General features: G+C 40.4%; 1 protein-coding gene across 4 annotated transcripts; it reads left to right on the forward strand.

Annotated features, from left to right (window-relative positions):
- Positions 1-383: 383 nt before the first annotated feature.
- On the forward strand, positions 384-10962 carry LOC121658126 (dual specificity protein kinase CLK4). 4 transcript variants are annotated; one of them, XM_042014631.1, is made up of 14 exons: positions 384-505; positions 2426-2485; positions 3098-3255; positions 4292-4517; positions 5690-5780; positions 6163-6229; positions 7486-7602; positions 7703-7869; positions 7975-8069; positions 8416-8545; positions 8870-8952; positions 9434-9513; positions 10439-10526; positions 10607-10962. In XM_042014631.1, exons 2-14 carry the CDS (start codon positions 2432-2434, stop codon positions 10742-10744), a joined length of 1494 nt encoding a protein of 497 aa, XP_041870565.1. In that variant the 5' UTR covers positions 384-505; positions 2426-2431; the 3' UTR covers positions 10745-10962. The 4 variants fall into 4 exon arrangements, with proteins under 4 accessions (XP_041870565.1, XP_041870566.1, XP_041870564.1 ...); XM_042014630.1 differs by having other exon boundaries at positions 391-512; XM_042014632.1 differs by lacking the exons at positions 4292-4517; positions 5690-5780 and having other exon boundaries at positions 386-505.
- Positions 10963-13880: the final 2918 nt, after the last annotated feature.

Consider the following 13880-nt stretch of genomic DNA (forward strand, 5'->3'; position numbering starts at 1 on the left):
ACGCTACGTTTGGCGGGTTCATTAGAAGGAATTAATTGTTTGGGACTAATTGGTGATTTCCGCACTGCTACACGCGTTTGATGAGGCACGAGAGGAGGGCAGGCGCGCAGCTCGGGGGTGGCATCCGAACTCGCCCTCGCTGCTTGAAGCCCTCCATGGAACTGGCTCACAAAGCCATGAAGGATTTGGGGAAAGTCGATGCCCAGGATGTGGGGTGGGACGGGACGGGACGGGACGGGACGGGACGGGCAGAGCAGACACCGCCCCGAACCCCTCAGAGCGGCCGCCATGGCGGAGGCACCGCCTCAGAGGCGAGGCGCCAGGGGCGGGGCCTCTCCTCGGGCGTTCCCGCCCTGCCGGTCCTTACGCTGTGCGTCTGACGTCACAGCGCACAGACGCCGCGAGAGCGAGGGAGAAGGGGGAAGCAGCTTCTCTGCGCTCGCCGCCGCCATTTTGTCTGTACGCGCAGGGCGGACACGGAGCTCGCTGGTTTTCTGTTCCAGTTGTAAGTGGTGAGGGCGGCCCTCCTTGGTTCTTTTTTCACCTTCGCTTTTTGCCTCACTTCTTTCTGTTTCCAGAGGGGACGAAGCAGCAGGGAGACGGAAGGCACGCGGGCGGGGGGGGTGGGGTGGGGTGGGGTGGGAGAGCTGCTTGCGTTGTCTCCGCGGCGCGGGGCGCATCAAGCGCTGCTTCGGGAGATGTTGAGAGGGGAGGAGAATTGTCGGCACAGGAGCTCTGTCGGGGTGTCTGCGGAGTTGCGGAGGGCTGGGGCGGGCGGAGCTGGGTTCACCCGACTCGGCCGTGCCTGGCGCCCGCCCAGGTGGCAGCGGGGACCGGCCCTTCCTCCCCCGCCGGCCCCGGAGGCCTCCCGGGGGAACGTGGTGTGGAAACGGGCTTGGTGCCGCATTTGGTGGGTGGTGGGTGTCCCCTCCAGGACCTGCGGTGTCGGACTTTGGCCATCCCAAAGGAGTAAGCCTTTGACCTCCTCGGCCTGCCAAGTTTTTGACGAGAGGCATTTAGAAATTGCTGTGTAGGCAGCTTACGGCAGGGCTTTCGTGGCCCTTATGTGTATGGATCTGTTCAAAAGGGGAACGGCTCCTGCTTGAGGAACCTTATGGTAAAATGTGGGAGTGAAAACTGCCTGCGATATGGATTAGTTCCACATGCTACAGGAATGCATATGTTCGTGGCAGCTGTCAGTATTACATAAGTGAAGTTCTTCGGCGCATAAAATCAGAGGGAGAGCACAGTAGTCAAAAATCTTAAGGTAGCTCCTACCTTAAAATGGACTCAGACCGATTCTGGGCCTTTCCTCCTCATTTAAATTTACTTGGCTCCTTTAGGGACAGAATTTGCAATTTTTATCTTAATCTCACTAATGCTGTGTGCGCTTGATTGTAGTTAAGCAGCAGTTAGTCTTCAACAAAGCATTTTCTCCAGTTTCCTGTGTCAAATATCCATCCTTCTGCCCCCAAGCTCTACTCTGCAGGACAGTTTAATAGTGATTTTATTTAGCTGGTTGTTCATTACAGAGCCTTAGTCAGCCTGCCTTCTTCCAGGTGGGGAAAGAAAAATTCCAAGCAACCATAAGTAGAAATTTCCATTCACCTATAACTGTGTGTGTGTAGCTCTGCACCTCAAGAGTAAGTTAAACCTGAGTGTGCTTCAGAACCTGAGTTATGTAAGGTGAAAATAGAGGAAAATGGCTTTGGAGCTGTGTAAGAAGAGAGGAAATTAAAGCACGTAAATGAAACACCAAGTCGGTTTTAATTTTTCGGGTGTTTTTGTTTGTTGTTTGCTACATTAGTATTTTTATTTTTTATTAGAATCTCACAACTGAATACGATTTTGTGAATCATGACTCACCCAAAATGTATATAAGGCACTTATTTTGCACAGTTTGTCACTCTTTCTTGTCGTGGTTTTTGTATTTGTGTTTTAAAAACCAGTTTCCTTAAAAAACATTGTTGCAGGTGTCTGGGGCGGGGGGGGGGGGTTTGCGTTTTTTTAATTACCAGCCTCTTACAGATCTTCTGAAAGTATTAGAAAAAATAGTTTTTTCAGAATAGCCTTATCATTTGCATGTTCTAGGAGTTTCCATCTTAATGCCTTCTCTTTGTACGAAGGCATTGTTCTCTGTAAATTTACACAGATTTGCACAATTTACACATGATTTACAGTCATGATTTTTCTACTCTCTTGCTTTCATTGTCTCTAAACTGCTTTTCTCACTGTCACTAGTTGCTGCAAAAACTTTTAATTATTTTGTATAAATTCATTCTTTGGAACATACTGGAATTGATATAGAAAGTTATTCTTACTTTCAAAAAACTCCTGCTGCAGATGAGTAAACAAATAACAGTTGGTTTTGTTACACTCTTTAATTCTACAGCCGTGTTTTACTTTGCCTTTTTTTTTTTTTCAGTTGTGCATGTACCTGTTTGAACAAAGAATTCCTGCACCAAACATCCAGCAACAGAAGCTGGTGGGTTTTGTCTTTGGTAAATCAGCTGAACTGTAGAACATGCACAGTCCTGCATGCTAATAGGGTGCAAAAGTTGTGACTTGGCTCCAGGTGCTCCAAAGTTGTGTTAATCCATCAGAGTTCACAGTGGTTGTTGCTGAAAGTGACTGTTTCCTGGTGTTTTGTAAATAGTTTAGTGAGAGAAGTTTTTAGACTGATTGTACATGCTCGATTTTCATGTAGTAACTTTACAATACAGTAGGAAGACCTAAATCCAGGTTTTCTTGTTAGAGGATGTTTGGAGAGGAAGGTTTCTTCCAATAAAAGGCTCTTTAAGGAAACTATTCTGTTTAGTCACTTGAGAGTTTGTTTAAAACAGCCTTTAATGACATGTTTGAAGCTATTAAATGGAGATGAGTTGGCCTATTTAATCGTGATTTGTGTTTCATAACAGCGTTAGTGTTGGGATGAGGGAGCTGTGCCTGCTTGCCAAACTGAAATAATGGGGGGAGAGAGCTGAGGAAAAATGAGTTTTTAGTTCTGTCATACTTGATCAAACTACCATTGCTAACTTGCACCTACCTGTGTGTTTGTTGATTTTTAAAATATTATTATTATTATTATGTTTTCCAGTGGGAAATGAGGCATTCAAAGCAATCTCATTGTCCTGAGTGGGATGACAGAAGGAGCTGGGATCAAAGGAAGCACAGTAGCAGCCGCAAACGCAGAAGGAGGTCCCACAGCAGTGGCCAAGAGAGCAAGCACTATAAACCCAGTCGCATTTCAGAAAGGTATAAGACTCTGAACTGAGTAGTGCAAATGTTTCTTACTGTGTCTAAAGTAAATGTGTTTTCAGGGTAGGAGTTTTTGAATGCCCAGAGTTGTCAGTTCCTTATGGTTTGGCTCACTTAAGCCTAATAGGTAGTTGTTAACACCGCACCTGAACCATTAAATAGAAATTCTTCAATGAAAACAAGTAAATGTTACTAGTTTGTCTCACCGGTGTCAGTTAAATTTTGGTATTGAATACAATCAATATTAAATTTCAACTAAAAAGAATGCCTTTTGATTTAATGTGAACAAAAGGAGGAGAAGGTTTGTTTAGTCATTTAATACAATGGTAAGTATGAATTTCCCTTTAATAATCTGGGACTGGTTTGTGTTTTCCCTCACACTGCTTTCAGTGGAAAGATGTGTTTTTCTGTTTTGTGTTGGTTTTTTTTCCCTTGAGAAGATCCAGTGGAATTCTTTTAAGAGCTTACACTCATGCTTATAAGATGCTGGAAGGAGTAGGTGTACAGCAGTAAGGGAATTCTGTGCCTCAGCAGCTTTCTTAATGGTCTGTTTTCTGTGCAAAAGATCCTTGTTCCATATGATCTCTGAGTTTTTAATGTTCGTTGCAGAGCACTTAGAATGATGGTACTTCTCTCAGTCTCTAGGTTTTATTTAACACCTGGAGCTTTAAAAGCATAGAAGGGATGATTTCTGTATTGAAAGTGGTTTATCATGTGTCTTTTAAGGTTGTAATGAAGTTTCTCAGTATATTTTAGGAAGTGTTTCTCCTTTTTAAGTCTGAATTTCTTACTATGCAAACTGTGGACAGATCATACATTGTTCATGTGGATGGCTGCCATGTATTTGAGACTGACAATGTTGTTAAATCCCTAATAAAGTAACATCAAAAGCTCCACTATTTTTGGGGAGGGATTCAATTAAAAAACATTTTTGCTGTAAAGACAGATACTGTGTAACTCAGCTCAGGTCACTTATCTTGTTGGAACCTCAAGTTTTTGAAGTGGAGAACATTCACTTAAAATATATTTTCAGTCATTATTTGGACGATAGAGCCATAAATGAAAGAGACCATCATGACCGGAGATATGTTGAGGAATACAGAAATGACTTCTGTGAAGTGTATGACCACAGGCATTATCACAGAGACTATGAAAAGAGTCACCATCATCACTATAGCAAATCCTCTGGTCGGAGCAGGAAAAGTAGTCATAAAAGGAAGCATAAGAGACATCATTGCTCCAGTCACCAATCGCATTCGGTATGAGTAATTTTTAACTTTATTATTAATGAATTAGTGGTAATAGACTTCTTAAATGACTGCTAGAGCTGCAATTCCTGATCCACGGTACTTTAAGAACTACATTATTAAAAAAGGATTTGTGTTTATTTGAGTCCATTTGTGGAGCATGTGAATATGTTGTTAGTTGAGATTCTCGGATCAGTGTCGGGTGGGGGGTGGGATTATCATCAGTACAGTTGTACACTGGGAATGTAGGAGGTTGGTAGTCAGAATCACTGGGATTGATCTGAAAAATGTTGTCTTGAAATTAAAGACAGGTAGCTATCCTGTTTTAAAGTACAGTTGTCACTTAGCTTTGCAGCATAGTGAACTGTGTTTTTTCAGGTAGATTGTGGATGCCATCCATCCTATTACTGAAAGTAATTGAGATGACATGCCTTTTTAACAGGAATTGAAAGTATGAATGTGCATGTCTGGTAAATTGATATGAACAATTCTGCACCTAATTTCAGAAGCTTTGATAAGCTCTGTGCCTAGCTAATGGCATCTAATGTCTTAGTGAGATGGGATAAGTTTGCTGCTTCCCTTTTGAAGGTGTGCTCCCTGAATTTCGCATGGTTGTTGTGATGCCCACTGATGCATCTACAGCTCCAGGTGTTTTATACCACTTTCCTGCAGTAGAAACAGCAAGGTGTATTAGATTATATAATGCAAATTAAGGACTTCAGAGTAGTTTTTCTTCTCTCTCTAAACGTGGGGGAAGTAAAAGTGTTTACATGAGTGGATGTTTTAAGAATAGAAACATTTCACCTGACTGAGAGCTTAGGTATGTAAATAAATGCTGTTTTTTGCTATTTGCTAGCAAATTATTAGAAATAGCAGTGTTGCAGTCTTAATCTGTCTTCAATTAAGCCACTGTTTGAGAGACAAAATTGTGTTGTTTTTTTTCTGTTGCTTGTATCACTTTAAGTATTTATCTGAAAATCTGTTCCTTGCCATGTTTTTCTTCTGTAACATAAACTGTGCCCTGTGAATTTCTGGGGACTGAATTTGAAATTGCTCCTGCCAACTGTTCGTGGCCTGGTGTGTAACTGAATGCCTGAATATCTCCCCGCTGAATGAATTGCGTATTCTGCCCTGAATTCACTCTGATATATTGATTGGCTGGACGATCTTGGTGCCGTTTCCAGAAGAGTCACCGAAGGAAAAGATCCAGGAGTGTAGAGGATGATGAGGAGGGTCACCTGATCTGTGAAAGTGGAGACGTTCTAAGAGCAAGATGTATAGAATATTTTTCAACACTTTTAAAAAACTTTTCAGAAAAAAATCTGTTTAGAATAGTATGTCAGAGGAGGGGGGCTAAAGAAATCTCATTGCTCTTTTTGTTCTGTTTTTTTTTGTGCTTTTTTGTTTTTTTGCATATCTTCTTTTCTGTAGAGTTTAAATACTGTGTTCAAAAAGTTCCAATTAGTAAATGAGATTAGAACAAGAGATAGTTTTTTGGCTAACTGTTTTCATGACTCCTGTCCAATAAAATAATGCATTCTGATGCTGAAATTTAAAGTAATTACGCTTTTGTAATGGCACATTTTTAAATCTACATTAATATGTTCATTCTCCTTTAAGTAGTTGTATAATTCTAACTTATCTTTGTTCTTTTTAGATGAAATTGTTGCGACTTTAGGAGAAGGAGCTTTTGGAAAAGTAGTGGAGTGCATAGATCATGATATGTAAGTGTTGGGTTATCTTTATCAGTGGATCTCATGATAAAAGATACTTAGAAATTAAAGCTCAAGGACATTTTATTTAAAAGAAAGTTGCAGTTTAAATGCCCTTTTTAATGATAGAGAGCTCTGGTTTATTTAATTACATTTCTCTGGTTTTTGCAAGTGCTGCTGCTGTAACTGGAGAATGTGAAAGCAGCTAAAGAGTGCAGAATTAGTTTGGGAGACTTTTAGAAGATGATGCAGTGAGATACTGAGAAAGTAGTTTTGACTCTTAGTGAAAGCAATTTCTGGAAAGCAGTTGCTTGGAATTGGTTGAGCTGTAAATTGCTTTCCTCAGTTCTCATAATCAAAATTATCCTTTAAAGTTTTTTTTGAGTCAACAGTAATCTAGTATCCAGTACTTTCTTAATGGAATGATTACTTCCATGTGATGATACGTCTGGTGAAGAAGAAACTTACTGTATTTCCACTACCTTCTGTATGCTCTAACAGTTGTTAGAACACAGACTATTTTAACTGTATGTTTTATATCAGCAGTTCTATGACATGGTTTTAGTATATTTTCCTCTACCTTTGGTTTGTTTGTTCTGTCATTTCATAAGTTAAGTCTGTTCTGGATTTTGGGATCGCGTTGTGAGGGCAGAGAGTGTTCTGAAATTGTTAGAATTGGAAGAGCTCTACAGAGACATAAATTGTCTGAGAGCAAATGTGACAGAAGGATCTGTGTGTCTGTGTTCCATTTAAGAAACAGCCTTACAGTGAATGCATGCAGACATTCAGTGCAGAGCAGTTCTCACTGGTATAAAATGCTCATAATCCAAACTTCAGAAATTACTCAATTCCTGTGATTCCGTAAGAGCACTGGAGAAGAGCCAGGACAAGTTGTGCAAGTTGCAGGAAAAAAAAACCTATCAAATTTTTGCCGTGTTTTTGTTCAAATGAGAGCTTTGTTAATTTTTAATCATTCTGCTGCTGGATTCTCAATGTTTATTCTACTTTAGATGAGATAATAACACTGAGAAGTCATTAATGAAGCATATACTATAAGTACTTGAGAAAGGAAAGATCAGGATTACTTCTTTTTTTATAAAAACTGTTCTGGTTGAGTGCAGCATGCTTAAATCAATTCCCCTAATCCAACTCATAATTTTCCATGACCTTTAATCTTCCTGTGTTTCTTTTATTAAAATCAAGCTGCTTTGGTGTTGTGGGTATTTAACAATAATTGATCCAGTTTGCTGTCCTTTACTTTCTTCAAGGAGAGGAATGCATGTAGCAGTTAAAATAGTGAAAAATGTTGGTCGATACCGGGAGGCTGCCCGTTCAGAAATACAGGTGTTGGAACACTTGAACAACATGGATCCAAGCAGCAATTTGTAAGTATGAAATTTGAGTAGTCAGCATACCAAGGATTTGAGGAAAGTAATTATTGAATAGATTTTCATCTGTTTTCTTTTTCTTGTTTTCTGTTTTAAGCCGCTGTGTCCAGATGCTGGAGTGGTTTGATCACCATGGCCATGTTTGTATTGTTTTTGAGCTACTGGGACTTAGTACTTATGACTTTATTAAGGAAAACAGCTTTCTGCCATTTCATATTAATGACATTAGGAACATGGCTTATCAAATTTGCCAGTCTATAAACTGTAAGTAAATGTCAATAGTTCTTTTAAATATATGGTTGTGGTTTTGTTTTTCCTGTAGAAATTCTATGTGTAAATGATGGAATAATTTTTTCTTTTTCCTTGTAGTTCTACACCATAATAAACTAACTCACACAGATTTAAAGCCTGAAAATATCTTGTTTGTGGAGTCTGATTACATAGTGAAGTACAATGCCAAAATGGTAAGTTTGTTCTTTGTTTCTCCCAACTTGAATTGCACCACTTCTGTCTTCACTGGAGCTTCTCTTAAAAAAAAAAAGAGACAACAAGTAACTGAAGTTAATGTAAGGTTAACAGAAGAGGAAGAGAGCTCAGAATGGTGTTTACTCAGCTGTTTTGGGTATTGAGATTGTCACTTTGTTACCTGCTCTTCTTTCTTGAAGCATCGAGCTGAATAGGAATTAAAGTATTTGGAGGAAGTGTTTTGTTACACATTTTATGCTAGCTGGTACTTTGAAGATAATGTGATAATGCCTTTTGCCTAAGCATGCTTTTAAAAAGTATTAACAGCATTTTGATTTCTTGCAGAAGCGAGATGAACGCACTTTAAAAAACACAGACATCAAAGTTGTTGATTTTGGAAGTGCAACTTTTGATGATGAGCATCACAGCACATTAGTGTCTACAAGACATTATAGAGCTCCTGAGGTTATTTTAGGTCAGTAAAGACTTTTAAACATTCTGGAAGTTAATTGCAGTTCATTCAAATGTCTTTACTTCATAAACTGGAGTAGTTGACTGTTTATCAGAACCATGAGCATCTCTCAGATGGTGGTGGCGAAATTCTTAAGAGTAAACAGTAAAAGAAATACTCTAAAAACAGAAGTCCAAACATTGCCTTCCCTCTCTCACCCCAGGGTTTGAGGAGGGCGTGGGGGGTAAGTTGGGCATCAGTAAATGTGTGGAAACTGGGCATGTACTTTGTGGGTTACAGATTTTGAGAATATATTAAAAAGTAAAACAAACTTTGCCTATTTTGCAGCATTGGGATGGTCTCAGCCGTGTGATGTGTGGAGTATTGGTTGTATTCTGATTGAGTATTACCTGGGATTTACAGTGTTTCAGGTGTGTACCTAAGCTTAAATAGAATGTGTTTGTTACAGACTGATTTTAATCTTCTAATGACATACACCTAACTATGTAAAAGGCATAACCTCATGGGCTTTTTAAGGATTATATAGATGAGATTGTCAAGCCAACATCCATACAGGAAAATGTTACGTCTTGGATATCTTCTTCAGAGTATCTAAGATTACCTTTTCTGGCATTTTGAGTGAAGCCACCTGTCATGATACTGCCGGAATTAAGAGTAAAGAAAACACTTGTACGATATTTGGTTTATGAACTGTTGTTCAAGGGTCATTGTAACTGTGGAAAATGTTGTATAATCTGCATTGCATAATCTGTTTTTAATAATTGAAGGTGGCAGTGTTTAAAGATACTGTAACAGTGCTCTGGCAAGATCTTGTTTGCAGTTTGAGTGTTGTTACCAAGTAGCTCAGAGGAGAAAAATGTGCTAAGTGCTTTCATTGCTTTTTCCACACAGACTCATGATAGTAAAGAACACCTGGCAATGATGGAAAGAATACTGGGGCCTCTGCCCACTCACATGATCAAGAAATCCAGGTACGTTCATCATAGAAGTGATAAGTTGCCTTATATTTTCTATTACAAGAGAAATTGCAAAGTTGCCATTTTAAGCTATGAACTGCTGCAGATCAACAGAGACTCATGGGCTTTTTGTTACCTTAAGTAGTTGACATTAGTCCTCTTCCGATTTTAGTATGAATTGTCAGCCTCTTGAACTTGAGTATGAATGTTTCTAAGTCTTTAAAGCTAAGTTTGGTGTGGTCACCAGAACAGTATTAGACATCAATTTTTCTTTAAATTCTAAATATAAAGAACATGATGTCATCACAATAATTATATTGAGAGGAAGAAGAGGGTCCTTGCTAATACAGCTGTCATCCTCTTGCAGTGCCCCTCCGTATCCCTCAGACATGTGCTTCGGTGATCTTTCTCTCTTCCTCAAAGATAACTACATGCAGCAGGAGCTTCTCACTTTCATTGCAAGGAGAAACAGCCAGCACAGGGTTCTCCCCTGACCCCTATGTCTAAGATTTAGTGGTCCTGGGATTTGATGGTCCATTTTCTTTTCTTACATAAGCTGTCTTCTTGCCAGCTCTTGTAGATAATTCTGTAACTCAAATTACAGTAGAATAATTCTGGGTTGGGTAATGGATATTGTTTGTTACAGTTGTCCAGTTGATTATAGTACATTTTGAAAAACAGGGAAAAGCTTGGAAAGCAGCAATTGCAATAGATTGAAGTAATACTCAAAAAATAAAATGTTACTGTTTTCTAATGATTGTGGCAGCAGTAATAAAAAAGGAGCAGATCTCTGTGAATAAATATGCACTTAAAAAAGTGTTAGCTCCCAAATGCAGAGATACATGCAGGAACACTTAATGGTGTTTTAAAACCTCTTGGGAAAGCATCTGCTTGCTGTGTGCACTGACACCATTTTACTGTTATTTCCCTTGTCATGCAGAAAACATTATTTTCACCATGACCAGTTGGACTGGGATGAGCACAGCTCTGCAGGCCGGTATGTCAGGAGACGCTGTAAGCCTCTAAAGGTAGGAGACGGCATTTTTATTGCTGTTAGACTGCAGTTGTGAAAGCTCTCTCTAAAATACCTCCTGCTTTTTTCTTTCAGGAATTCATGCATTGCCAAGACACAGATCATCAAAGTCTGTTTGACCTTGTTCGCAGAATGCTGGAATATGACCCAGCCAAAAGAATTACTCTTGATGAAGCCTTGCAGCATCCTTTTTTTGATCCATTAAATAAATAAATTCAAAGATCTTCTATGCTTCTTCAAGGAGATTTCCTAGACTGTGTCAGTCAGTCAGCAGAGGTTGCATGAAACTTTTGTAAGCTTTAAATTATTTTGTACAGTTAAGTCTGTAAATAATTACATATGTTTTGTATAACTGTTATGTTTACCTTGTTGAGCAGTTGTAGTCTTATGGGTATCAAAGTGAAAAATAAAAGTAATTTTCATTTTTGAAAGCCTGTACCACTCTCCTTTTACAGGTATTGAACCCTTAGACTGTAGGTGAGGAGTCTGGGCTAGCTGAAGGAGTTGTGGAAACATTCCCCGAAAAATGGTTCCTTTTATTAGTCATGAAGAAAAGATCCACCTAGTTATGCTGTATATAACAGCTTGATGGCATTCTGAAGCATGGTTGGAAACAGTGTCTATCCTAAGTAGGTAGCTTTTGTGAGTTGCCTTTTTCTCAGATTTTCTGTTATGCACTGTGCGTTGCTCCCCAGTCAGCTAATTAGCCCTTGGAAACTTGTCTGGTGCTTTCAGAGTTGAGTATTCGTAGCTAATCTTTTTAGTTAAGGTCTGAAAAGTAGCATTTCCTACTTTCAATATTGTTTCTAGTCATTAAAGATGAACATTTTTGTGATTAAGTTTTTAGACTGTACTACTACACAGAAACACAGCATGCCACAGAATTGTGGCATATTTAAGCTCTTGCAGTAATGAGATCATTCTGAACTCTTCAATGTGTATTTCTATGGAGCTTGATTTGTAGTTGCTGGTAGAAATGCTGGCATTGAGACTATGCAGGATGGAGGTGGCTGGGTTCTCCATTGTGACTCGTGAACTCGGGTACTGGGCTGAGAAGGAAATGGTACAACTTGCCAAGGCCCATTAATGTCCTTTGGAAGTTTTGGGTTTTCCATGTCTAAGTTGATGATCTTTTGTTCTTACTCCAACTCTTAATCCATTTGACACCACATGGGTGACTTGCTGAGCAGTAGGAAGGGAGCCTTCCATGGAAGGGTTTGTCCTGGCTGCAGTAAGCAAGTTTGGGCCATTTATTTCAATCTTGACTTTACTGCATGAGCCTTTATTCAAAGGAAGGAAACAAAATTGTTTCAGCTCCACAGGAGCCCAACTTCAGGTTTTGTGCTTGCTGAGTTAGTCCTAATGCACAGTAAGATTTTAAACTGATGTCCTTGTTCCACTGATACGGAGGAGGCTTCATTTGCAAGAGGCTCCAGACGTGCATATCTCTGAGCTGAGGGTAGAATAGAGCTGGGACAGGCTTTGAAAGCTTATCTTCTGTTACCAGTGCCACCTCCTGGGCTTGATTACAGTTCATCATAGCCACCTCCTGTCCTTGGATGTTGGTGTTGATGACATTGTTTCTGCTCTGCATGACAGAAAATGTAACAGTCTATGCCATGCAGGTCAGCTCGGTAGGGCTGAGCAGGGCAAAAGCAAATTCCTTCTCTTCCCACAGAGCTTTCCATCCCACAGTTTCAGAGGCAAAGCAAGGACTTGGCTGAGTGTATCAGCTAAGCAATGCAAATCAAAGGCAGATGGGGGGAGAAAAGTTTATATGCTGCTATAACAATAAAACTGTAACTATAAAACAGTTCTGTAGAAATTAGGGAAAGATGGTGTGCTTTTGCTTACATTCTAGCTGTTGATGTAGGTACTGACATCCATTGTGCTTGGTAAAGGAGATACAGTTTAGCCCTATTATAAAATCATGTTTAAATTGACTTTCCTCCTTCCAGTAAATTTAAAAGTTCTGTCAGGATTAATGTGGCATCTGCAGCAAGGTGCCAAGTGCTTTTGCAGGCCTTACAGCATCTGCACCGGTGTTGGTTTGCACGCACATGAGCCCGAGGCCCCTGGGCTCCCCAGGGAAGCTGTGTGGGGCTCTGAGCAGCACCCTGGGGTGGGGGTCTGGTGCTGCAGGGCACTGCCTTCAGTGATTCTGTCTTTAGTAGGGGATGGATTTTTATGTGCACACACCACTACCTCCCGTTGTCATCTTCATACTTGAAATTTGTAATGTTTATGTGTTTAGATCAAGCTATAGCTGTTAAATAACTAGAAGAGTATTCACACCTATTTCTGCACAGATTTTCAGCTATTGTACCTTCAAAATATGCTCTGTGACTGGCTCATCATTTCCATAATGAGCCAGTCGCACTTTTTACTAGATAAGACAGAATAAAGCTGTCTTTTAAGTGAACAGACCAGGTTTCATCACTGAAGTTCAAAGAGGGATCGATGGGAGGGAAGAGTTGAGCTTGGGACTAAACTGCATGAGAGAGGGGTTTGGACTTCTGCAGCAGGACTGGTCAGTCCTGCCTGTTCCTTCACTGTCTGGATGTCAGGGTTGCCAGGAGGGCTCAGGTCACACAGGACAAGGATGCTTTGCACCTGAGCAAATGATGGCACTGTGTGTATTCTGCTGCTTTCATGGAGCTTGTAAGGAAAGTTTTGGCAAGCTCATACAAAGGAGAGAGGGAAAAGGAGGTACGAAGAGGGTCTCACAGAAACTGGGAGTTTTCTTTTTGTCTTCAGGCTATGCAAGAGAGCAGGAACTGGTTGTCAGCAAATGCTATGGATTTGCCTGGTTTAACTGCTTTGGAAATAGTAGCTACAGGAAGCCTGTGTCTATCCGCTGCGGCTGTGTCCCTGTGCGCGTGTGTGTGTTTTATTAACAAACTTAATTAGAATCTGACATTGGTAATGTTACTTACCATTATAGCATTTCCTAACCCTGTCCTAGGCTTCAATCATCTATTCTAGAAATAAGAATTACTCCTCGAAGGGCAAGTGTCTGTGTCCAGGAGGCAAAGGATACACTGGAATTTGTGTGCTATGTGCTTAGAATCTAGACAGGCATTAAGTTGCAGGAGGATGCTTTCTAGGTAAGTTAACAGTTGTGATGCTCTGTGTAACAACAAGGAAAAGGCAAGACAGAATAGGTGGATGCTCGGTGCTTATCTGTGAGTACAGTTTTTTTCGTTCAAGGGCTCACCGAAGTGGCTGGAGCACTTCACTGAGATAACAGTGAGTTACAGTGCGTGGTGGGGTTCCAGGTACGGTCTCTTCTCTAAAACAGGTCGCGGTCCAGCCGGGCTGTAGGGCAGAAGGTACAAAACCCCCGGCC

Source organism: Corvus kubaryi, unplaced genomic scaffold (assembly GCF_017639235.1).
Source record: "Corvus kubaryi isolate FWS band 111438036 unplaced genomic scaffold, C.kubaryi_AGA036_p1.0 split2-37374, whole genome shotgun sequence".
NCBI lineage: Eukaryota > Metazoa > Chordata > Aves > Passeriformes > Corvidae > Corvus > Corvus kubaryi.

Bases quoted from the DNA above. Each gene is read 5' to 3' on its own strand.
- LOC121658126 (XM_042014631.1), top strand. From the start codon at position 2,432: ATGTACCTGTTTGAACAAAGAATTCCTGCACCAAACATCCAGCAACAG. The intron at 4,518-5,689 runs GTATGAGTAATT...TGCCGTTTCCAG, and splicing joins CCAGTCACCAATCGCATTCG to AAGAGTCACCGAAGGAAAAG. The intron at 9,514-10,438 runs GTACGTTCATCA...CTTGTCATGCAG, and splicing joins CACATGATCAAGAAATCCAG to AAAACATTATTTTCACCATG.